Below are 25,053 nucleotides of genomic sequence, written 5' to 3' on the forward strand. Positions count from 1 at the left end.
TCTTGCTCTTTCTCAGGACGGCCAAGCAGAGCCTGTGCCGCCTGCCAGCTCACCCATGCCTGGTAGCATGAAAGGTGTGGTTTATAGCTCGGCCTGGATCAAGCACATTCTTCCTAAGCCACCGTGGGTGGCTCTCTCTGGCCATTCACAGCCTTGTACCACCTGGTTCCAACTTCTCTATTTATTTCTCACCACTCCCATCACGCTCCATATGTTCAGCTCACAGGGAATTGCATAATTGTTGTCCCATAATTTCTTCCCACCATTCTTTGCCCGTGTTCGTCTGCCTGGAATTCCTTTGCTTCCTATCAGTATATTAAAGTGTCTGTCAAAGAGTCGGCCACGGTGGCTCATGCGTGTAATCCCAGCACTTTGGGAAGCCAAGGCAAGAGGATCACTTGAGCCCAGGAATTCAAGACCAGCCTGGCCAACATAGTGAGACCCCGTCTCTATTTTTAAATAATCCCGGGTTCAAGTGATTCTCTTGCCTCAGCCTCCCAAGTAGCTGGGGTTATAGGTGCATGCCACCATGCCCGGCTAATTTTTACATTTTTAGTAGAGACACAGTGTCACCATGTTGGCCAGGCTGGTCTCAAACTCCTGACCTCAAGTGATCCACTCACCTCAGCCTCCCAAAGTGCTGGGTTTGCAGGTATGAGCCACCGTGCCCGGGCCAGGGTTCTTGAATCTTCTTATTCACTGATTGTTTTTTGTTAAGGGGTTTTCAGGTGTGAGTAACTGAAAAGTTGTAGGGGACAGGTAATTGATAGGTAATCAGTGCTTGAAGGAGAGAAAAAAAATTTAGAAAAGCAAAGCAGCTCAGCCCTGCCTGTGTCCTCTCCCCGTAGCCCTGGGGTTTGTTCTCACTGTGCGTTTTCTGCTTAGAGTGAACATCAAGGCAATTGTTGAAATCAGATCTACTGAAACTCATCTAGGCATTGTTATCGCAACCTCATTGGCAACCGCGGGTCCTTTGGACCTTGCCAGTCTTAGAGGTCTTGTGTTGTTCTATCAAGGGTTGGGAGTAAATTGACCAGGAAGAGAATGTCCTGAGAAGTGGCCTGATCGGCATGTGAATACCGTGAAGGGTATTCAAGAGGATGGTGTTGCAGCATTTATCTTATTTCAAGCACTGCAAGGTCAGCCAGCTGCAAAGGATGGATCTCTGTGTTCTCAATGAGGACACTGTTGGCATTTGGGGAGGGAGAGTTCTTCATTGTTTGGGACTGTCCCTGGAATTGCAGGATGATTAGCTTCCCTTTTCTCTGTTACTGTGACAAGCAAACATGCACACGTTCATTTCCCGTTGTCCTCTGAGGGATATGAGCGTACCAGTTGAGAACCAGCTGAGTTAACACTAAAATACTCCTTGACAGTTGAGAATGTGAATAAATTGCCAGAGGAGACCAAGGAAGTTTCCAAAATCTTCTTTAGGTCTATGGCTAAGGTTCCCACCTCTCTCTGATGAATCTGATTTGGCTGTGTTTAAAGCCAGAGAAAAACATAGAGGGTCGAGTTCTAGGTCAGCCTTTCTCTATTGTTGAACAGCCAATGAATGGAACCTCATTCTGGGCCTGTCTATGTGATCAAAACACCTGGAACAGTTAGACTCTGGGCAAATCATCTAAACTCTGTCGGTTTCTGTACCCCCTAAAGGAGAAATATTCAATATCCTGCTACTGAGGTATTTTCTCCAGATTCCTTTTCCTGCAGAATGTCCTTCCGGGGGCTGCAGAGTCCACTTGCTGACAGGCGTCTTTGAAGGAGAAAGGAAAGGCTGCTGGAATACAGAACAGGCAGGGAGGGCATCTCAGGTCCATGAAAATGGAACAAACAGAACTGCTGAGAATTCTCTGTGCCAGAGAGCAGGCCACTGCTTGTTGACCAAAGCAGCCTGAGAAGGAGGGGAAGAAATAATTAAAAGAGTAACGGTGGCAAGACTGTAGTGACTTAAATGTCAGGAAGGCCTAATTTGCCCCTTGGGAGGTTGAGCCTTGAGAAGCCCCTGACTTCTGCTGATGTCTAGGACCACTGCCCTCTGCAGGCCAGAAGTGGAATGGCAGGCTGCTACCTAGCCGGCTAGGGCTGCACCTCTGTCCATTTGTGAGTCATTGGTCAGGGTCTGTGTTCTCTTTATAAAATGGACAGCTTCCTTCAAAATTAGCGGGGTGTGGTGGCAAGCGCCTGTAATCCCAGCTACCCAGGAGACTGAGGCAGGAGAATTGCTTGAACCCAGGAGGTAGAGGTTGCCAAGATCCTGCCATTGCACTCCAGCCTGGGCGACAGAGCGAGACTCTGTCAAAAATAAAATTTTTAAAAAGACAACCTTCAGCCTCCTTCCTTCTCTTCTTTCTCTTTCTTCCTTCCCTTCTTTTTCTTTCTTCTCTCCCTCCCTATTTTCCTTCCCTCCCTCCCCTCATCCCTTCTTCTCAAGCTCTCTCCCTTTCTCCCTCCCGTTTTATCAGGATGATAAGCGCTCTGGATGGTTTTGTTTGTTTTGGTATTTTGTTTTGGATTGCATTTTAGAAGATTATTTTTATTGCATAAACCAGGGAGAAAGAAAAAAACCTTCACCCACGGCCCTGCTGCTTCACTTAGCATCCCTGTCCAGTCCTTGCCTGCGTGCAGATGTAACTGCTCCACATGGTCATTGTCATTTTCAGCAATGACAAAAATTGTTTCTGAAGAGAGAAATTGCCTCCCACTCTCCCCATCTCTCTGACACCTTCCGCCTCTTCCCTTGGGGAGATGAATACAGCCTGTCCCTGGTACTCCGGACGACCCCCTTCAAGGCAGGTGCTGTCACCTTCTAAGAGCAGCTTCCCAGCCCCTTCACAGGGAGCCGCCTCTGGAGATGGCAAGAACCGGTGCTGGGTTCCAGCCCCCAGCCTTTGTCAGAGGGGGAAACGTGATCATCCTGGGAAACATCCATTCCCTAGCCAGGGTCTGTAGCCTTTCCATTCATAGTTCCCCAGCCCCTCGGGTGGGTGCCAGTAACAGAGAAAGCGAATGAGGACCATTGAAATTAAAAGGTCATAAAATAATCAAGTTCGGTGTTTTATTTCTAGCCTCAGTATCATCCTAATATCCACCCCAGCCAGCCCCGGTGGCATCCTCACTCTCCAAATGTCAGGTAAGTGCTGGTGCTTCCAGAGCTGCACCTTCAAAAGCTCTCCTTTCTCTAGAAAAGTTCAGATTCTGCCTAGTTAGGAGTAGAAAGTCTGCATCAGAAACAACCCTTAAGGGGTGCATTGTCATGGCCGAGATGAATAAATTTTCAAAGCAAAGGTAGCCAGTGATGCGTGTGGATGTATCAAAGGTGTGCTTTGTGAAATAAAAAATGAATTGATTTTTAAAAATCATTCTGATCTCGTATATTCTCGGTTTAGTTTTATGTTCAAGAAGTTACTGAAAATTTCTAAGTAACATTTTTCTGTCCTGAGAATTTGTTTACTTCAAATGTGATGAAAGCTTGGGGATTTTTGTTGTTGTGGGGTTTTTTTTTGGTAAGGATTTTTTTTGGGGGGTGGGGAATGGGTTTGCCTTTTGTGGCAATCAATATTTTTTCCCTAGACTGAGGGGTCAGTTTTTCTGTAAAGGATCAGCCAGTCAATATCTTCGGCTTTGTGGTTGCTGTCACAACTCCTTAACTCTGCCATTGTACTTTGAAAACAGCCTGAGACAATCCATAAATGAGAGGCTATGGCTGTGCTTCAATGAAACTGATTTAGAAAAACAGTAGGATTGGGCCGAGGGCTGTCACTTGCCAACCTTGGCCCCAACCTGCCATAATCCTTTCTAAGCCAACTGACATCTGCTGGACTGTGTTTATAGTTAGGCTTGAGAGGTTTTTTTTTTTCTTTAAGGCTGGCTTTGTGAAAGCAAATGTTCCTTTTAAGATTTGAATTTTAGATCAGTCTTAATTGGTGTTTATGTGTGAAGCTATTTCAGAAACATAGTTGGCAAGTTCAGTTTGCATAAAGGTGAGGTTGCTAGCCTTTCTCCGAGAAATGGAGAATAAAATGATGGAAATAAACCCACTTAGAGCAAGGCCAGAAAAAAGTTTGCTGGGGAGTTTTGTAACCCAGCAGTGTGATTGTTTATAAACACTTGGCGGTCACTTAACTTTTTAAAGCAAATTAGGTGAGTGGAGTAATAATTCTAAATCTTGCTGTGTTTCAAAGGTGCTTTATTCTTCAGACATAAGAAGCAGAAGAGATTTATAGAAATGCTATTTTAATTAACATTGTTTTTACAAAAGTTTGTGCTTATCACTGTCTGTTTTATCATGTTAGTTTCCTTCTGAGGCATGGCCTAGCAGCAGGCCTTCTGAGGAAAGCCGGAAACAGTGCCTCTCTGGGGTGGGCCTGCTATTGGCAGCTTTAGTGTCATCTGGAAGCTTGTTAATGCAAATTCTCAGCCCCACCCCAGACCTACTGGATCAGAATCTATGGGGTGGGGCCCAACATTTTGTGTATTTTCAACCTCTGCGAAGATACCCCCTGAAAACAGAGTTTGTTAGTCCAACACTTTTGGCAAATGCTGCCTGAGGCGTTCATGGCACACACTGGCATGATAAAACCTCCAAGCAGCCCTGTAGTAAAGGAACATTTTCCACCTTCACTTAGCTTTCTCCGGACGGACTTGACCATGAGACACCCTTTGAGAAATGATGACTTGACCATAGACAGATGCTTGCTCTGCTTAGAAGTTCATAGATGATCTGCATCTGAACTTTTAAAATTCTCACGTAGGAAATCCATTCATTTCCATTCATAGCTATCCCCATTCACATGGCTCATGGTTCCCCCTGCCCCGTTTCCTTTGTGCTTGTGTTGTTTCACTTACATTTCTGCATTTTCTTCCATTCTCCCACTAACCATTCGCTCTGCAAACAAAACAGGCCATCCTTTCAGGATGACAGGTCGCACTGGAAAGCATCGGCCAGTGGAGATGACAGCCATTTTGATTATGTCCACGACCAGAACCAGAAGAACTTAGGAGGGATGCAAAGTATGATGTATCGAGATAAACTCATGACTGCACTTTGAGAGACTGAAGCATCTCTCTTCCATTCACCTTCATAGTTTCATTGCATTCCATGAAAAGTGTCTTGGCCTCACGTAGATGGATGTGTTTGTACGAGTGTCTTTAAGGAGTAGTCCTGAAGGGTGTTTTCAGTGTCCACGTAAATATTTGAAGATAAAACCACTATAGCTTGTTATAATTTACTGTTGACTGCATTCTCATTAAAATGAAGGTAGTTAAAGGCTCAGGAATCATTTTGATTTTCTGATTTTAAAATTGGAGTCAAAGTCTATGTTTATCATATTACTGTGTACCTGATGTTCTTTGTTATTTAATTAATGGGAGCAAATATAAACCAGAAGAGCTTGGACAGATTGCTCAGCATGTATTCCTGTCGTAGAAGTTGAGGTTGCTAGGGTCCAGCTTCCCTAGTGTGGCCTGGATAAGTCATTTCCTCTTCATTGACCTCATTTTCCCCATCTGAAAAGAGAGGGTTGGACTAAGTGATCTCCAAGGTCCTTTCCAACTCTAAAATTCTGGAATTTGTTAACATTTCATTTTGTTTAGGTTGAGGATATACATTCAAACTAATTTTATCACAAGGAATACTGCAATACCCACTTCCTTGTCAGAGAGTTACTCCTTTCAGAAGCTAAATAAAGTATATAACTTATTAGATGTTATATAAATACAAGGGGACTTTGAGTTTCACATCTTAAAGCAGTTGAGCTACTTCGAATTTAAGCAGTTGTACTAATCTTAAATTGCATAGCATTTGTTTTGATAGAATTTGCTGCTCAAGTATGAGAATAATTTTTAATGTCTTAATGATTGGTGCTGCTAACTTGCATGATTTCAGAAGACATAATTGTGAATACACGCTGTCAGAATTAGGGGATTGGTTTTTACCCTAGACTTCACTCTTAAAAAGCAACGTGCAGTCAGGATCATTTATGGCTCAAATGAAAGCATATAAGGTTTTCTTGAAGTTGTGCCAAAACATTCTGTAGAGTAGGATGAGATGGGTGTTGCCCTAGTCTGTTGGTAGACCCAGAAATCAGTATGTTGTCTTTTAGGTTAAAGCTTGTACCAAAATATTTATTTCCCCCGTTTCAAGCCCTGAGTCAAACATTTTTTTCTCTTAATAATAGACCTGAAATGTTTTATTAGTATTTCTGTGAAATCAGTTGATTCTTGTGCCATTTTTATGTATGTAATTGTAATTTTGCCCATGTTAGGCCCTCTAAAAAATGTTTGACATCCTTTGAGATCTTTTGTTACTAAAATCTGATCTTTTTTGGCTACCGCAAAAATCTATTCAGCAAGAAGGTATCAGCTGCGTACCTTGCACAGTGGAGCTGACCGCCTATAAACTGTCCCTAAGGTATTTGTTTACAGGTGTATTCCGTTTTAGCAGACGTTCTGATCCTCAGTGTATGTGCTGCATACAAATAAATGTGTTCGGAATCTTTTCATCTTACTGATAGCATTTTTACAAATGTGTTTCCAAGGAATAAAGATTATTCTTGCTTTTTTTTGACTCCATCTTCATTTTTTTTTTATTGATTCTTATTGCTATGCAGAAGTCTCATTTGTGAATGACCTCGGTAACAGAACAGGTGGCTTTTGGAAGTCTGAAGGTGAGCATTCAGTTAGGTGGGTGGAGCAAGATCATCTTAGAATGAGGCTGCTCTTGGCAAGAGTGGCTCTTACAGGCACAGCAGCTGATGCCTTTCTTCATCTGGGGCAACTCTGGCGAAGGTTGTCCTGCCTATCACAGGTGCAGAATAGAGAGAAGTGGTGGCAGTGGGATTTCCCCAGTAATAGTCCTGCAAAGGTGGATGTTTGTCCTGGCAATTTGTGCTCTTCCTGGCAGGAAGGCATCCAAACCCTTATCTGTGGGCTCCTGGAAATTGTGTATGCCATCTGATACCCTCTAATAAATACCTCTCTGCTTAAAGTAACTTGAGTGGTTTCAGTTGTCTGCAACCAAGAAGGCTCACCAGTATGCATACTTATGACATCCTGATTGTTAAATGAAGTATACACTTTTCATTCCTTAACTTAGTGGACCTTTCTCTACTGCAGTTGACCAGTTCAGTCTTAACAGCCTCCTTTTCTGTCATTACATTTTGATGTTGTCTAAAGGTCTTTCTTCTGCTCACTGCTGTTTTCACCACAGCCTACCCAGGTCTTCTCGTTCTGTCCTGATTTTATAACGCTGTAGACTCGGAAACCATCTTCTGTAACCCAGACTGTCCTGTGAACTTTTGGACTGACATTTCAACTTGGGTATCCTGTGTACACCTCAAACTCCACCTATCAAAGATCAAATTGGTCATCTTTTACCCTCCTCCCACAAAACTTTTCTTCTGCCTGAATTCACTTTTTTACCCACAGTAAGAATGTATATATCATGTACAGCTGTTCTCCCTGTTGCCACCCATAACAGTGCCTAGGTCTGTTCACCTCTGCCTTGGTATTCATACTTAGGCTTTCCTCTCTCTTCTTACTGACATGGATCCCACAGGAGCATCTTTTCTCTGGCTCAGAGGTGCCCTTCCTGATCTCCCTGACTCCAGTTGCTCCTGACAAGCTCATGCTCCTCCCAGTCACTAGAGTGGTCTTTCTAAAACACGTTGGCCTGTGCCATTGCAGTGCTTGCCATTACCCTGAGGATGAAGTCCAATGACCTCTCTGTGGAATTCCCCACTCTTGTGTCTCCATCCTCTTGCTCTAGCATATATCCCCCATCTCTCACCCTACTGTTGAAAATTCTTCAAAGCCAAATTGCTTGTGGTTCCTGGCATGCACCACACCCTGCTGTTACTCACATCTATGCCTTTGCAAATACTGTTCCTTCTGCCTAGAATTTTGTCACTCCTGTCCCTTCCCCTAACTCCTGCTCAATGTCTGCCTCTGCCCAGACATCTTCTCCTAGGGACTGTCTGACGGCCCCACCTCTGCAAACTGGGTTAATTTCTGTGTTCCAGTAATAACCCCCTCCCTTTCTACCCCCATCTATAGCAACGTCGCACTTACAGCTTTGTATTAAAATAGGCTCTTTTGTTTATCTCATCCTGGAACCTGTACACTGCACCAGCCTGAGCTTTGTGTCTTACTTGCCTTTGTTCCCCAGCACCTGACAGAGCAGGTGCTCCACGAATGTCTGCTCAGCAAATGGATTATTCCACATTGATTTGAAAGGCGATGTCTAACCAGATAACAGGCAGTAACACATCATCTCTGGGCTGGTCTGAAGATACCTGAACAACCTTATCCAGTATGGGGGCATCGTACTGTGCGTAGGACATTGACCACCATGTGACTTCTAGATTCAGTTTCACCATCTGAATATTACTCAGTGTGTCAACTGTGTTCTCATTTGAGGCATTGGTATCATGCTGTACAGGGCAGAAGAAAGTCCAGCCACGTGACGTTGGAAACCCCCAGTAGGTAGACATTGATCTGCACTAACATATAGGGGCTGGTCATCTCATGCTAGGCCTTGCATTCTGCATGTGTTACTTCACTTCCTGACCATTCTGTGAGATGGGTAATATCCTCTTTTTCCTACATAGGAAGCTCAGGCTTAGAGTTTAACCAAGCAGCCTGTATTCCAGAGCCTGTGATCTCAACCACTGTGCTCTCTTGTCTCTCACCTTTCATCCCACCATTTGCAACCCTGGGGATCCACCTCTCCATGAGACTGCTAGATAATGTTGAATAGTTCACTCCACTGAAGTCGAATTGCTCACCCAGAAACCCGTCCACTCCCTCCAGCCATCGAGTAACCCCTGTCCATCTGCATTACCACCACACCGGTAGGTAGCTCACTGTCCATACACCCCCACCAGTGTGGCCTGGTAACCATGTTCCCTTCACCATCACCACCACCAATCAAAACTGTCCATACCTCCCACACACACACCAGGGCTGGTAACCTTGTTCATCTCCATCACCTGTGATCTAATAACGCTGTTTACTGCCTTCTCCCCACACACACCCCTCCAGTGGTCTAGTCGCCCTCTCCCACACCTTACCACCCCTCCCCGAGTCTAAAAATCCTGTCCACACAGGCATCATTCAGCAGTGGTCCCATTTTCAAAGAAGCAGTGATTGGACATTATTCTTAATGAACCACTGCTTATTTGAGACGATCCACTCTATGGACTTCCTTCCGAAGAGCTCACAAATGAACAATGTCTTCTGGAATATTACTTGACAATAAAGCCATACTCACTATTCCATAATTAATGGAATTAACTTTTACATTGTGAAGCTCAGGTATGTACTGGTTTATCATCTATTCATGTTTCTGTGGTCCCTCAAAACATCCAACAGTGTACTGACAGTTGTCATTTGATTGATGTAATTCATGCCAGAAATCTCTGAATCCTGCCAGCTAATTAATTACCTTGGTCTTCAAAACCCTTTTGCCTATTTCATTTATTGGTCTACCATTTGAACTGAAGGTGGTTCTCTTTAGCCACAAAGACGGAGGAATAAGGACAGTGTGGGAATTCCCCTTAGTCCTTCTTGCCTGTTAATATTGCACCATCCTTCCAGGTCAGTGACTCCGGCCTCCTCTGTCCCGCTCTGAACACAAGTAATGACAGAGCCTTTTTGTTGCCCTTGACTTTACAGCTTTTAACTAGTCCTTTAAAATCTTAGCTCTTCAAAGAACTCCCTGAACAGCCATATTGATCCCTTCGGATCAATATTTCTCAAACTTAGAGTTCTAAATCAATTCCCTGGCTGACCAAGTCTTCCAAACGTACCAGGAAAATACCCTAATTTGGTCCAGGGTGATTTGCTTCCACTGTCTCGCTACAGGAAGCAGTGGACAGATGCAGAGGCGAAGCGTAAGGGGGCGGAGAGAAAAAGCAAGTCACTGTTAAAGGTCCCTTGCACGTGAGAAATGGCACATTTTAAGAAACTCTGGGGATATCAAAAGACAAACGTGAAATGGACAATCAGCTCAGCCTTAGCAAAAGAAATCCTCAATAGTTCTGCAAATAGGCCCACTTCTCCCAAAATTAGGGAGCCAAAGAATGGCTTGGACAACTTACTAAAAATATAGATTGCTGCATTCTAAATGGGCAGTGGTAAGACCCCAGACCCTGCATTTTAACAGCCCAGGACAGTCTGAGGTGGGCAGTCCAGGTTTGCTTTTCTCTTTGGGAAAGCAAAGCTACTTCTCTGCTTGTGTGTTCATCCTTATTATTATAATGCCTCGATTTTAACTCTTCAGTAGAGGTCAACTCTTTTTTTTTTTTTTTTTTTTTTTTAATAGTCATGATGTTAAGTCAATGGATAGAAGCATCATAATAAGTAACTAGATCTGTCTGCTCAGCAAAGCTTTGCATTTCCTTAGGCCCAAGGTGAAGCAGGAGAATGTGAGCATTCTACTGGTTCTTTATATGGCTTTAATGTCATCATGAACCTGTCCCCTACAATCTATCAAACCAAGTCTGTGTTCTTGCCCTCCCTCCCCACTTCAGAAGCAAGGGACTAGTGAATTCCAGCCGTTGCAGGACAGGGCGTGTGTATACACCAGTCTAAGCACCTGGGCTAAGACTGGAGCCCATGATTGGGAAACAGGTGGAAGTTTGCAGAAGTAAAATGGCAAGACGTTGCCAGCCAGATGAGAGAAGGATTAAAGGGTCCACAGTGTGGTGGTCTGGTTTTTCAAGGGAGAAGAGCCCCGTAGTTGCCTGATTAGGTGAAGTGTGGAAGCTTTGGAATCTCACACGGTTTGAATCCCAGCTTTGCCACTTACTAGCCATGGGACCTTTGACTAGTTTCTTCTGGACACCTCATTTTCCTCATCCCCAGATGGAATTTACCAACATCTCACTGATAAGAGAATTATCAATAAATGACATGACATAGAAAAGATGTTTTGCGCAGCGCAGTGTTTGACGCTAGCTGGTAAAAAGTTTTAGTGGGTTGTGAGATGTAAGGTCGTAGCTGTGCATGTGGACGGAAACAGGCCAAAGAGATTCAAAATAGCTCAAGGCCGGGCATGGTGAATCACACCTGTAATCCCACACTTTGGGAGGCTGAGGCGGGTGGATCATTCAAGGTCAGGAGTTCGTGACCGGCCTGGCCAACGTGGTGAAACCCCGTCTCCACTAAAAATGCAAAAACTAGCCGGGCGGGGTGGCATATGCATGTAGTCCCAGCTACTTGGGAGACTGAGGCAGGAGAATGGCTTGAACCGGGGAGGCAGAGGTTGCAGTGAGCTAAGATCAGGCCTTTGCACTCCAGCCTGGGTGACAATGTGAGACTCCATCTAAAAAAATAATAATAATAAAGTCTAGTTCAAGAAATGATATATCTAACAGATTGATGGCTTGAGATGTATATTCTAAGTTTAGCAAGGGAAAGGGGTATTTGGTGCCAAAGGAAAGATCAGACAGAAGAGCATTAACACATATATAAAGACATGTCCCTTTGAAACTAACAAACTCAGAGCAGAAACACCAGGGGGATCTTTTGAGGAAAGAAAAAAGAAATAGAAATGTATTTCTGTCTGAGAATACTAGGAAATAACTGTCCAGGCAGAATGTGGACAATGCTTTCCCATCTGCACATGGCAGAATTGGCATAGAGTAAAGAATTGGTGAGATGGCTGAGAGTCCATTCTGTTGGTACAATTGGGACTCAGAGGCTTGGAGAATTGAAACAGAGCGTCTGCTCCATTCCCTCCTTGTCTAATTTGGGATTTCATTTTAGATGAATTGGAGGAAGATTTTAACTATTAGGAGACTGAGTGGAAAGTTAGTAATAAAAGGGAACCACTGTGCTTTGTTGCCATTTTGTCTGTCTTTTTTTTTTTTTTTTTTTTTTGAGGCACAGTCTCTGTCACCCAGGCTGGAGTGCAGTGGTGCAGTCATGGCCCACTGCAGCCTCGACCTCCGGGGCTCAAGTGATCCCCCCACTTCAGCCTCCTGAGTAGCTGGCATGCACCACCATGCTTGGCTACATTTTTTAAAAAATTTGTAGAGATGGGGTCTTGCCATGTTGCACAGGCTGGTCTCAATTCCTGGCTCAAACGATCCTCTTGCCTTGGCCTCCCCAAATACTGGGATTATAGGGGAGAGCCACTGCACCTGGCCTAGTGCCTTTTTTAAGATAGGTAATACAAACAGTAGTAAAAATTCAGACACAAATAACTGGAAGTTACTTTTCCTTTCCATCTTCTTATTCCCTAGTTTTCCTTGGAAGCAAACATTGTTAGCATTTCTCTTTGTCAATCTAGAGCTACTCCATGTATAAAGAGCATATATTTATTTTACCAATCAATATTGATGGACGTTTAAGCTGCATCAACTCCCTCAAGTTACAGTGGTGCTGCCATTCTTGTACCTTGTGTTTGTGCACTTGAACAAATCTACCTGTAGAATAAATTCCCTCGAAGTAGCATCCTGGTCGAAAGGTATGTGCATATTTAAGTTGGATATTGTCTAATGAAATTTCTCTCCAAATATATTCCACCTGTTTATACTCCCCCCAGCCTACAGGCACCCCCAGCAATTATGACAGTGTCTCTGTGACCTCACAGGAAGCAAATCATAGCCTTTGCTAGCTTTTTTTTTTTTTTTTTTTTAACTTAGTCTGATAGGTAAAATCCAGAATTTCTGTTTTAATTACATTTCTCTATGAACAAGGCTATGCACCTTTTCGTCTTTCTAAACACCGTTTGTTACATGTTTTCTGTGAACCATCTGAAACCCCTATTCTTGAGTCATGCTCGTTAATAAAGATCAGGCTGATGAAGTACAATTAACCATGTCATCTTAGTATTTATAATAGTGAAGAAAGGAAAGGCTTGAATGAGTTGATATTTACCAGACATTTTTTTGAAAGTAGGTTTCCAGGCCAAGTGTGGTGGCTCACGCCTGTAATCCTAGCACTTTGGGAAGCCGAGGTGGGTGGATCACCTGAGGTCAGGAGTTCAAGATCAGCCTGGCCAACATGGCAAAACCTCATCTCTACTAAAAATGCAAACAATTAGCTGGACCTGGTGGTGCATGCCTATAACCCCGGCTACTCAGGAGTCTGAGACAGGAGAATCGCTTGAACCCGGGAGGTGGAGGCGGCAGTGAGCCTAAATCATACCACTGTACTCCAGCCTGGGTGACAAGAGCAACTCTCCGTCTCAAAAAAAAAAAAAAAAAAGTAGGTTTCCAGAAATTCAGGTAACAATCAGCATGATACTGCCCTGCAGAGCCGAAAAAGGGAATGTGGGCAACATAAAGATAGCAAAGGTAAAGGAATTGATTTCTAATATCTGTGTTTCCTTTCCTGTTTGGGAGAGTATTGAGAACTTCCCACTCAGGCGTCTTAGATACCCACCCAGACATCATGAATTTCCCTGGTGCATTGACCAAGGAAGGATGGATGTACTTCTAGTTACAATTAAAATTCCAATATATTGGATCTAAAATTACAGCCACATCCCAAGAGTCACCTGTGGTTTTATTGGATGAAAGGCTGCAGAATTTAAAATATTAAAACTGCTGTAGTCTAGGCCATCCACTAAAAAAGGATTAGAATAATTAGAGGAACATCCCTGTAGGCTCATGTTATAAGAAACCCACAGAAACCTAGAGCTAATCGTCCCCTACTGAATGGTGAATGGTTTAAACATCCACGTTCTGCACTGAGACCTCAAAAGCAAGAGGTGTTGCTATGCTAATGCTCAACCAGCTTCATTCCCTGGCTGAATAATGGACACTGTATTAAAGGCAATTAAACCACCAAGCCCTTAAAATTCGTATCAGTGTTACAACTTCGGAGGCTTATTATGAACTAAGAATGTTCATAATAGAAGCTTCTGAAAAACCTGCAAGAATTGGGGAACAGAGAGAGGATCATTTGATGAGATTTTTAAGCACTAACGAATACCAAAATAAATTAATCCTCATCTGTATTACCCTAGAAACACGTACCCAGTGTTCAGCTCCAACTCTGGCTCACACTGGTGTCTTGTGCAATTAGAATGTCTAAAACCTACTCTTAACAGATTATGCATCTTATTCATCTAACCCGAACTACATTCCGGGATGAATAATGTTTTAATTTCATTCATTCAGTGAGCCGGATGGCGTCTGGGGAGTGGAAAAATAACACTTCCCAGCTTATTCCTGAGTCTGCCGTAGCTCTGTCAGGGTGCATAGGATGACAAAGAATCTGCTATGTGGACAGTATTTTACACTCACAGCTGAGCTTTCGTGACAATGATTATTTTGTCTTACTGTCCCTTTGGGGGTTCATATAATACCGTTTGAGGATGTATTTAAAGAAGTAGTTAGGGGCAAGTCTGTTAATGCTTTTGCCGCCTGAAAAAACAAAGAATAAAGGCAGAGGAACACAGAATTGAGAGGCAAAAAAAAAAAAAAAAAAAAATTTTTTTGTGAGAAACCCAGAAGTGACCAGGCACAGTGGCTCATGCCTGTAATCCCAGCACTTTGGGAGGCCGAGGTGGGGCAGATCATTTGAGGCCAAGAGTTTGAGACCAGCCTGGCCAGCGTAGTGAAACTCCGTCTCTACTAAAAATACAAAAATTAGCCAGGCATGGTGGCACACACCTGTAATCCCAACTACTCGGAGTCTGAGGCAGGAAAATCACTTGAACCTGGGAGGCAGAGGTTGCAGTGAGCCGAGATCGCACCACCGCATCCAGCCTGGGCAACAGAGCGATCCTCCGTCAAAAAGAAAGAAAGAAACCCAGATGGGAAAGTTCGGCTTATTAGAAGTGACTATTGTAAGGGAAAATGACTATATTTGTATTTTTTTTTTACTTAAGAAAAATATTGAATAAACTTGGTCATGAGCCTCTGAGCAAAGACCAACTTAGGAAATAGTAATTCTCTGGAATGCACACACATGACGCCTGTGAAGGCACACACACACAATGAGGAAGACACTGCAAAACCTAGCAAGAATAGCATCACAACAAAACAGCCTTTCTGGAAGAAAAATGTCAGGACCTGCTTACACCTATTTATTGAAATCATTTGATAGTTGTTGGGCAAAAGAAAATTTGAGACTCAAAGATGGAAGCACATATCCTGTCCTACCTCACACAGGACTCAGACCCGGGAACTACTGAACCCCAAAGGCTCTTGTCACTCCTTAGGATGTGGGATGTTACTCTGCAGTTTTGCAGAGACTACATAATGTAGTTAGGAACAAGTAGGGAATTCATGACCCAAGTGAAACTTTTATGAATAGGTATTTGATAAATTACCTAAGGAGAATTAAAATGTAATTCACTAAAACTAAGTGAATAAACATCTGCTGTGCTTCTCTGCAGTGCTGGTATGTCACAGAAGATGCCATCTTTGGCTCCAGATAGCTAATCATCATCAGATCAAGAGCTCCCCATCTAGCATGGGTTCATACATCAACTGTGCTAACACCAGAATTGCTTGCAAAGTTCATTGTTTGGAACATTTCTTGAAAGAAATACAAATTGAAAACGTTTTGTGCCAATTAGTCTCTGTAAAGGAATCTAAACTACACCCCCCAAAAAATGCAATTTTGACCTTTTCTTTTTTTTTTTTTTGAGACGGAGTTTCCCTCGTCACCCAGGCTGGAGGGCAATGGTGCAATCTCGGCCCCCTGCAACCTCCACCTCCCAGATTCAAGCAATTCTCCTACCTCATTTTCCTGGGTAGCTGGGACTACAGGTGTGCACCACTACACCTGGCTAATTTTGTATTTTTGGTAGAGATGGAGTTTCACCCTGATTGTTGGCCAGGCTGGTCTCAAACTCCTGACCTCAGGTGATCCACCTGTATTGGCCTCCCAAAGTGTTGAAATTATAGGCGTGAGCCACCACGTGTGGCCAATTTTGAACTTTTCTGAAGAGAAAGATGAAGTAGAGTCAACCTTCTCACTAGACTTTTTTTTTTTTTTATAAATAAGACCACTAAGTTGCTGTAAGAAATCATCCCTAATAGATGCAACATTCATAATGTATCACACTTCTAAGATGTCGATACAATTTTCTTTGAAAATCCATTATGAAAAAAGTACAGTGTTTCAAATACATACTGTACTTGGCTGCCAAATAGTATGCTTTCCCTGAATTCAATAAGAACATGTAACAATGTGTCAGTCTGTTTAGTCTCTACCAAATTAAAATTGAAATAAGCGACAGCTATCTGGGAAACCAGAATGAGTAAATTGTACTTTCTCTCATCTCTCAGTCGGACATGGCACAGATCAAATTATGTCATTGAGCTGTAGTTCCTGGCATACGAATGCTTAATGTCCAAAAATGCAGTGTCTGCCACCCAGATAAGTAAAGTGAGTTACCTAAGGTCACAAAGGCAAACAGCAGCAAAGCCAAAGCTAAGTGCCAATGCGTGTTCCTTTTTTGTCGTTAGATTGCTCCTTTCAAACACATGGCGAAGTAATATTGCCTAGCAATTCAGAGAGCCCAGGTTACCTGGGTTCGAATCCCAGCTCTGCCATTTACTAGCTATGTGACTTGAGGAAGGCTCCTTGGTCTTTCTGCTCCTCTTTCTTTACGTATAAAATGAAGATAATAATAATTGTCCTTTCTTCAAATGGTTGTTGGAAGATTAAGTTAACCGGGTACTCAAAAATGTTAGCTTTTGGGCCTTTTTCCTCTGTGAATATTTAAAGAGCATGATTAATGCACTGGTGTTCAGTCAGGAGGTATGATTCTGGCTGACACCATCTGCTGTAAAAACACACTACGTGAGTGAATTCTGCTAAGAGAGTCCCAGTTGGAGAGCCACAGTTCCGGGCGAATGGACTGGGTATGGACTAGTGGCAGTGCTTCCTGACTTTTTCTTGTCCTTGGTACACATAGAAAGTGATGTATAGCATGCTGGGACAGGCAGACAAGCCTGCTTGAAGCTCCAGGCTCCCCATGTCCTGTCCACTTACTCCAAGGAGAATAAATGGTTCAGCCCACTTGCAACCCTTCTGAGACTTACCAGTTGGAAAGCTCTACTGAGGTCTTGTCAGCTTATCCCTGATGTGTTAGTTCTAATTAGGAATATGGAATTGTCCCCATTGAGGCTAAAAGTAAAATAGGAACTAGTTTGTCCCAACCAGCTCCTCCAGAAGGTGTGTGGAGAACTTGTGTGCTACCGTGAGTCTGCTCTTTGGGCTACATATACACTGATCCCGCTGCCAGAAACCCCAACTTGGAGTTAAGACACGTGACATAAACAGCTCATGAGTAAGTCTGAGTTCAGGCAGCACTTGATATGTGTGCACTGAGCAATCCAGATGAGATACAGGGGACTTTGGATAGGGGATATTTATTGCATTTCCTACTGCATCAGCTGGCACCATACCTATGGAGGACTTCTTGACCATCCAGACATGGGCATTCTGTTAAAGGCGTGGAATCTGTTGATTTCTTGGCCTGACTGGCTGATGATTTGGTTGCTTAGGAGGTAGAAGAAACACAGCAGATATTACTGTTGTAACTTCTGGTCAGCAAGGAAGAGTGCATTGGAAATGCGTAAGTAACAAGATCCATGGAAGAAAAAAACCCTGACATCTCAGAATCATTAACACGAAATGAGTGAAATCCAGGGCTTAATTCTCCACATATTCTTTTTCTTGTTGTTGATACTCTTTTTTAAAATTATTTTTTTGTGGGTATATATTAGGTGTATATATTTATGGGGTATATGAGATGTTTTGAAACAAGTATGCAATGTGAAATAATCACAACATATATATTTTACTGTTTAGAAAATCCAATTTCAAAATGTCAAAGAAAATAGACTTAAAAGGGAATATTTTTACATGGGCTGTGAATTTAGAAAGCAAAAATAATCTGAAAGAGAAAGGCTTTACAGGCCTCTCAGATGAACCCACAATTTATAATAGTATTTTATTTTTTTTTTGAGACGGAGTCTTGCTCTGTCACCCAGGCTGGAGTGCAGTGGCGTGATCTCGGCTCACTGCAAGCTCCGCCTCCTGGGTTTATGCCATTCTCCTGCCTCAGCCTCCCGAGTAGCTGGGACTACAGGCGCCCGCCACCTCGCCCGGCTAGTTTTTTGTATTTTTAGTAGAGACGGGGTTTCACTGTGTTAGCCAGGATGGTCTCGATCTCCTGACCTCGTGATCTGCCTGCCTCGGCCTCCCAAAGTGCTGGGATTACAGGCTTGAGCCACTGCGCCCAGCCTGTAATAGTATTTTAAAGAGGAGGAAGGTGGAACATATGATCAAAAACAAAGGGGCACAGAACTTTCTTTAAGGACTCCAAAGTTGTGTAGATGCTCACTTCGGTTGGAACAAAAAGATGAGCAATTTAATGACACCCAGTTTTGAGGATGGTACGTGAGACTAACTGGCAGAAGCAAAGCTACTCAATTTTTTTCTTTTTCAACAAGGAAGCTAGTCACTATGCTAACTGCAGAGAGTGAAGAGAACAAACAGAAGAAAATTGAAGTCCAAGATAACAGAAAGCATAGTCAGGAAATATTTTACTGCTTTTTGATTAGCTCAAGTCTTTAGGCTCAGAAAAATAGTCTCCCAAAACACTGAGAAAATTTCCACGTGTCATTGCTGAGTCAGCATCAGTACCTCTGAAAAAGTCTTGGGAAAATGCTAGATAAGTAGATGGACAGTTTTTTTGGAAAATGAATTCCAGAAACTAGACTGATAAGCTGGATTGCAATACCGAGGACAGTTTAAGAACAGAGTCTTTTATAAGCACTTAGTAAAGGAAGCAGTGTTCACTTAGGAACAGCACAGATTTGCAGAGAATAAGTCGTGCTAATCTTTCAAGACTTGTAGTAAGCTAAGAGTAGAAGGACCGTCTAACCTGGTAAGTAGAATTTGTCAGAAACTGACATTTAATGGTGAAACACTAGATAATATATAAACTTCAGAAATAAGACAAGGAAAGCTGCTGATATTCAGTATTATTCTGGAGACCTTAACAATGGAATAAGCCAAGGAAACAAAATTAGGAATAACTACTGGAGAGAGGAAGAAACAAAATTCATGTGATTCTCTTCTTAAAATCCAAGTGAATTCCAACCAATAAGAGTTGTGCAAAGTGGTCAGAGGCAGAAATATCCTAAAGTCAGCAGCTTTGTATATCTATCTAGTCATTAAAAATTAGGGGATATGGGCCAAGCACGGTGGCTCACACCTGTAATCCCAGCACTTTGGGAGGCGAGGTGGGCAGATCACAAGGTCAAGAGATCGAGACCAACATGGTGAAACCCCGTCTCTACTAAAAATACAAAAATTAGCTGGGCATGGTAGTGCACGCCTGTAGTCCAAGCTACTCAGGAGGCTGAGGCAGGAGAATTGCTTGAATCCAGGAGGCGGAGGTTGCAGTGAGCTAAGATCACACCACTGCACCCCAGCCTGATGACAGAGCGAGACTCCGTCTAAAAAAAAAAAAAAATTATGGGATATGTAATAATTAATAAGATCTCATTTTCAATTATGACAAAACTGAAAAATACCTAGGAATAAAGTTATGCTCTATACCTTAATGAAAAAGTTTAAAAATTCTAACTGCAGGACATTTTAAAAGATCTGAGTAAATGGAGAGAAATATTTTCCTTATGAATATATTCTTTCAAATTAATCCATAATATGTAATGCTTTGAATCAGAATTCCGGTGGGATTTTCTGGAAGTAACTTGAATTCTGGAATTCAAGAATTCAAGTTACCATCACAAAAGGAATCTGGAAGACTAGGCACGTGATAACAGCTAAGGAAAAAAAAAGAAAAATGATGTGAGAAAGGGAATAAGATTTATAATGTCACATATACATGTATATATTAAAACAAAAGTAATTAAGACAGTCTGATACAGGGTTAGATAAGTAGAACAATACAAGTATGAAGAGGCCGGGCACAGAGGCTCATGCCTGTAATACCAGCGCTTTAAGATGAGAAGTGGGAGGATTGCTTAAGGCTGGAAGCTGAGACCAGCCTGGGCAACATGATGAGACCCTGTCTCTACAAAAGAAATGAAAAATTAGCCAGGTGTGGTAGTGCACACCTGTAGTTGTAGGCACTCGGGAAGCTGAGATAAGAGGATTGCTTAAGCCCAGGAATTCAAGGCTGCAGTGAGCTGTGATTGTGCCACTGCACTCTCGCCCGGGCAACAGAGGGAAACCGTGTCTGTCACAAAACAAAAAAATATGAAGAATCCAAAAACAGGTTTATATTGTCTACAAGTCATGGGCAATCCAGAAAACTGAAACTACTCTAGGCACTTCTTACAGAGGGAATTTAATTCAGGGAATTGGTTATACAAAGGCTGCAAAAACTAAAAAACTTAATTGGACAGCGAGGCAACCTAGAAATTAGCAACAACGAGAACCTGCTTATCACTCCTAGAGCTGGAGGGACAAAGGCAGTATTCTAGCACCCAGGAGCTAAGGCAGCAGGAAGCCAGTCTAGCGGGAGCTGGAGCCGCAGAGAACTCATGGCTGCTTTTGGAAACATCACCAGAGGCATGAAGAAATGAGGGAGAAATACCCTGACTTGTCTCCTGTGTTCACCCTCCAGTCCATATCAGTGCCTCCCATTGGCCAAACCTATGTAAAAGCCAGAGGACAGGGAGCCTGAGCAGTAAAGTTTCCTGTAAACAGAGTAAGTCGCAGGGGAGCAAAGAAAGGATCTGAGAGCACTCAGGAAAGAGGCGGATACATATGAAGATGGCATCGCAACTTCGTGGGGCAAGGGTGAATGATTCTTTGGGTGATCTTGGAACAACTGGCTCTCCATTTCAGAAAAAGTTAGGACTTCACAACATACACATAAACTCCTGATGAGTTCATAATCCAAAAGTGAAAAATAAAAGCTGAAAGTTCACTCTCATGCCAACATGGAACTCAGGCAAGTCCCCTCATCAGTGAGCATGCATTGCCAACTCCAGGCCTTAGCACATGCGGTGCCCTCTGCCCAGACCGCCCTGTGCAGTCCCTCCCCCAGCCACTGCCATCATCCTTCAGGACCCAGGACCTGCTTCAAGCATCACTACCCCAGGAAGTCTTCCTTGTTGGTTCCAGTTGGGTTGGGCACCCCTATCCCATGTATCAAGGCAGCAGTGAGCTCTTTGAAGGCTGATATGGTTTGGCTGTGTCCTCGCCCAAATCTCTTCTCGAATTGTAGCTCCCACAATTCCCAAGAGTTGTGGAAGGGACCTGGTGAGAGATAATTGAATCAGGGGGCAGCTTCCCCCATACTGTTCTTGTGGTAGTGAATAAGTCTCACGAGATCTGATGGTTTTATAAGAGTTTCTCCTTTCATTTGGCTCTCCTTCTCTCTTGTCTACCACCATGTGAGACATACCTTTCACCTTCCACCATGATTGTGAGGCCTCTCCAGCCACGTGAAACTGTGAATGTATCAAACCTCTTTCTTTTGTAAATTGCCCAGTCTCGGATATGTCTTTATCAGCAGCGTGAAAACGGACTAATACAGGACAAAGATAACATCTCATTTGTCTTTACCCTTGTGCATGGCACAGTACCAGGCACAAGAGTTGGCCCTCAAATGCATACCAAATGCACTGATATTTCATTTTGTTCTCCATCTAACCAGTGTTAGTTGAGCACCTGCTATGTGCTTAGTGCTTTTCTTAGCACAGTGGAGGACACAAAAACATGTGATGTGACAGTCTCTGTTCCTACAGAGTTAACTATGTGGCTGGGAAGACAAGATACATACACAAGGATGTCTTAGCTGGGGGGTTCTGAGGAGGACTTGGATTTTCCTGATGAGTGCACTTGCTGCCTTAAATAGAAGCCAAGACAGATGGGAAGAGGCAGCAGATGGGCAGCACTTGAGGCAGCGAGCAGAGAGGCAGGAGTCCTGGACTGTGTCCCAGGATCAGGCAGGTACCTGCTGTGTGACCTGGTCACCTCCCTCCCCATAGCGAGCCCCCATCCCCCCATATGCAAAATGAGGAGGTTGGATTACTATAGCAGTGGTTCTCAGTCCTGGCCACACATTGGATTTAGAGATAGATTATGGTGTAATTAGTCTGGGGAAGGGCCTGGGCATTGATACTTTTCAAAACCTCTCCTTGTGATATTTTTATCAGCTTTATTAAGATACACATCAATTGTACAACTTAATGTTTTTTAGTATTTTCACCAAGTTGTGCAACCATCACTGCAATATAATTTTAGAACATTTTCATCACCCCTAGAAGAAACTTCACACCCATTAGCAGTCACTCCCCCTTCCCTCTGCCCGCCATCCTCCCTATTCCTAGGTAGCCGGTAATCCACTTTCTATCTCTATGTATTTGCCTATTCTAGATGTTTTATATAAATAGAATCCTATAATACTTGGCCTTTTTGTGTCTGACTTCTTTCATGTAGCATATCATGTTTTCAAAGTTTATCCATGTCATGGCCTGCTCAATATTTCATTTCCTTTTGTGGCTGAATAATATTCTTTTGTATGGATAGACCATGTTCTGTCTATCCATTCATCAGTTGATGGATATTTGGGGTGTTTCTACCTGTTGGCTCTTATGAATAATGCTGCTATGAACATTCACATGTCAGTTTTTGCATGTTTTCATTTCTCTTGGGCTTATACTACAAGTAGGCTCACTCAGTCATATGGTAACTAATGTTCAACTTTTTGAGGAACTGCCAAGCTGTTTTTCAAACTGGCTGCACTATTTTGCATTCTCTCCAGCAGTGTATAGGAGTTTTCCCCTGGTTATTTTATTTTATTTTATTTTTGAGACAGAGGCTCCTTCTGTCACCAAGGCTGGAGTGCAGTGGCACAATCTCGGCTCACTGCAACCTCTACCTCCTGGGTTCAAGTGATTCTCATGCTTCAGCCTCCAGAATAGCTGGGATTACAGGTGCCCACCACCACACCTGGCTAATTTTTGTGTTTTTAGTAGAGACGGGGCTTCGCCATGTTGGCCAAGCTGGTCTCAAACTCCTGACCTCAAGTGATCCACCTCCCTCAGCCTCCTAAAGTGCTGGGATTACAGGTGTGACCCACCGTGCCTGGCCTCCCCCTAGTGATTTTTTAACCAGGATTAGATCCCCAGGGCTCCCCCGGAAAGCCCATGTCACTCAGAGTGGGGCAGAGCTGTAGAGTCTGTGATTGGCTTGTTGGAGCACTTGGCCCTCAGCCTTGTTTCTGAGAGAAAGCCATGCCCAGCACTGGTCACAGTTCTGACGGTGGATTCCAGAGGATACCATTATGCCATATGCAACAATTTTTTTTTTGAGACAGGGTCCCACTCTGTTGCCTAAGCTGGAATACAGTGGCTCAATCTTGATCACACTGCAGCCTGGACCTCCCAGGCTCAAGCAGTTCTCCACCTCAGCCTCCTGCATAGGCAGGACCACAGGTGTGTGCCACCATGCTGGGTTTTTTGTTGTTGTAGAAATGGGATCACCCTATGTTGCCCAGTCTCGAACTCCTGGGCCCAAGCAATCCTCCTGCCTTGGCCTCCCAAAGTGCTAGAAGTACAGGTGTGAGCCATCAAGCCCGGCCCAGCATGCAACAATATTGACTGAACACCACATGTTTGGTAGTCTGGCAGTCCAGGATCAGGGAGAGGAGAGCCTCTGCTTGGGGGTACATATGGGATTAGGCAGAGCTGGAAGAGCCCCTGTAACCTCACTTGTTCTGCAAGCAATAAAGTCTCTTATGACTAGGCCACAGTAGGAACACTAGCTTTTCTGGAGTTGGAGGCCAAATGGGAAGTGGGTCTTCCCCTGAGAAAAGGGAAGAGAAGGGGCACCAGCAGCTTCCTTGCAGGAAAGCTGAAAATTAACCATTAAAGCGCCTAGCACAGTGCTAGGCACATAGCAGCCTCTTCTTCCACACTAGATTTCAACTGCCAGCTCATGAAAGCAGAGACTGAAGCCTACATCTGTCCTCTGTCACCCACCCTGAAAACCAGGATGTGGGACCTCCTTTCCAGAATGCCAGGAGTCTCATGAACCTCAATCTCTGGGGATGGCGAGTGTGCAGCTGGCCTCATCTCCTGGGCCTTAGCCAAGGTCCCTGAGTACTGCTGGACCTTCTAGGGTGGGCTTGATCTCTGAGGTCCCTATGAAGAGGGAAGATGCACAACCTAGTGAATGTCACTTACATTGTAGTCTGTGAGTGGCATCTCCAGGAGTTCCGCAGGGCACAATCCATGAAGCCATGAGCAACCCCACAAAACTTCTCCATGTTAAAATCTTCAGGATGATCCCCCAGGCGTGTGAGCTGAGAAAGCACCCAGGTCATTCTACTGCTTGCTTGGGAACTTTTGCTCTTCGAAAGACCTTTGACCTGAGCAGATTCAGGCAGCTTCAGGCAGCTTCTCTGACCCTCATCTATTTCTCTTTTCATTTGTTTCTTTCTCTGCCTCTCTCCAAAGTAGCTATAAGATGAAGGTCACACATGCATATTTTATTTGACATGTTATGAAATGCACTTTCTCACTCCCTGCATATATATCTTTTTACTGTTTAACTCTTCACTCTGGGTTTCCTTGAAATAAAAAAGTTTTAAATACCACTCACTTTTAACTTGGAAAGACAAATGCATGATACCACTGTGCTCCTCCAAGTCCATGGCAGACATCAATAATCAATCACAGCACTCTTTCCCCCTGTGCTGGGCACAACCTCAGACTCCTTCTGAATCTTGCACTCCAAGCAGAGAGTGAGAATCAATTGGAGCTGGCATGACAGATGATATCTATCTGCCATCCCTCAGGAACTCTTACTCAAAGCTTTCCAACTCCACCTCCAGCCCTGAATGTACGCCAGATCTCTGCTACAAGACATCTTTCCCTTTGGGTGTTCATTCTCACACTCTTTGTTACCCATGTGATGCTCGATCATAATTTTCTCTGCTCAAAGCAGCTCTCATTCTCCACCTCATTTTTTTCTATTAATGACATGCCATTTGCCTGGTCCTCTAAGCTAAAAAAATTTGGAGTTTTCTGACCCTTCCATGTCTCCATGTTCTCCCTTTCTCAAATCCAGCTAGTATGCCTATCTTTTCCT

General features: G+C 43.5%; 1 protein-coding gene across 1 annotated transcript in view; it reads left to right on the forward strand.

Moving 5' to 3' along the window:
* The window catches only part of EPB41L4B (erythrocyte membrane protein band 4.1 like 4B), a 152,446-nt gene that overhangs the window by 74,935 nt on the left and 52,458 nt on the right, over positions 1 to 25,053 (forward strand). Inside the window, 1 exon segment of the mRNA XM_026456265.1 lies at positions 3,069 to 3,133. Within this exon segment, the coding sequence (XP_026312050.1) occupies positions 3,069 to 3,133 (65 nt within the window).

Source organism: Piliocolobus tephrosceles, chromosome 14, assembly GCF_002776525.5.
Source record: "Piliocolobus tephrosceles isolate RC106 chromosome 14, ASM277652v3, whole genome shotgun sequence".
Classification (NCBI taxonomy): Eukaryota; Metazoa; Chordata; class Mammalia; order Primates; family Cercopithecidae; genus Piliocolobus; species Piliocolobus tephrosceles.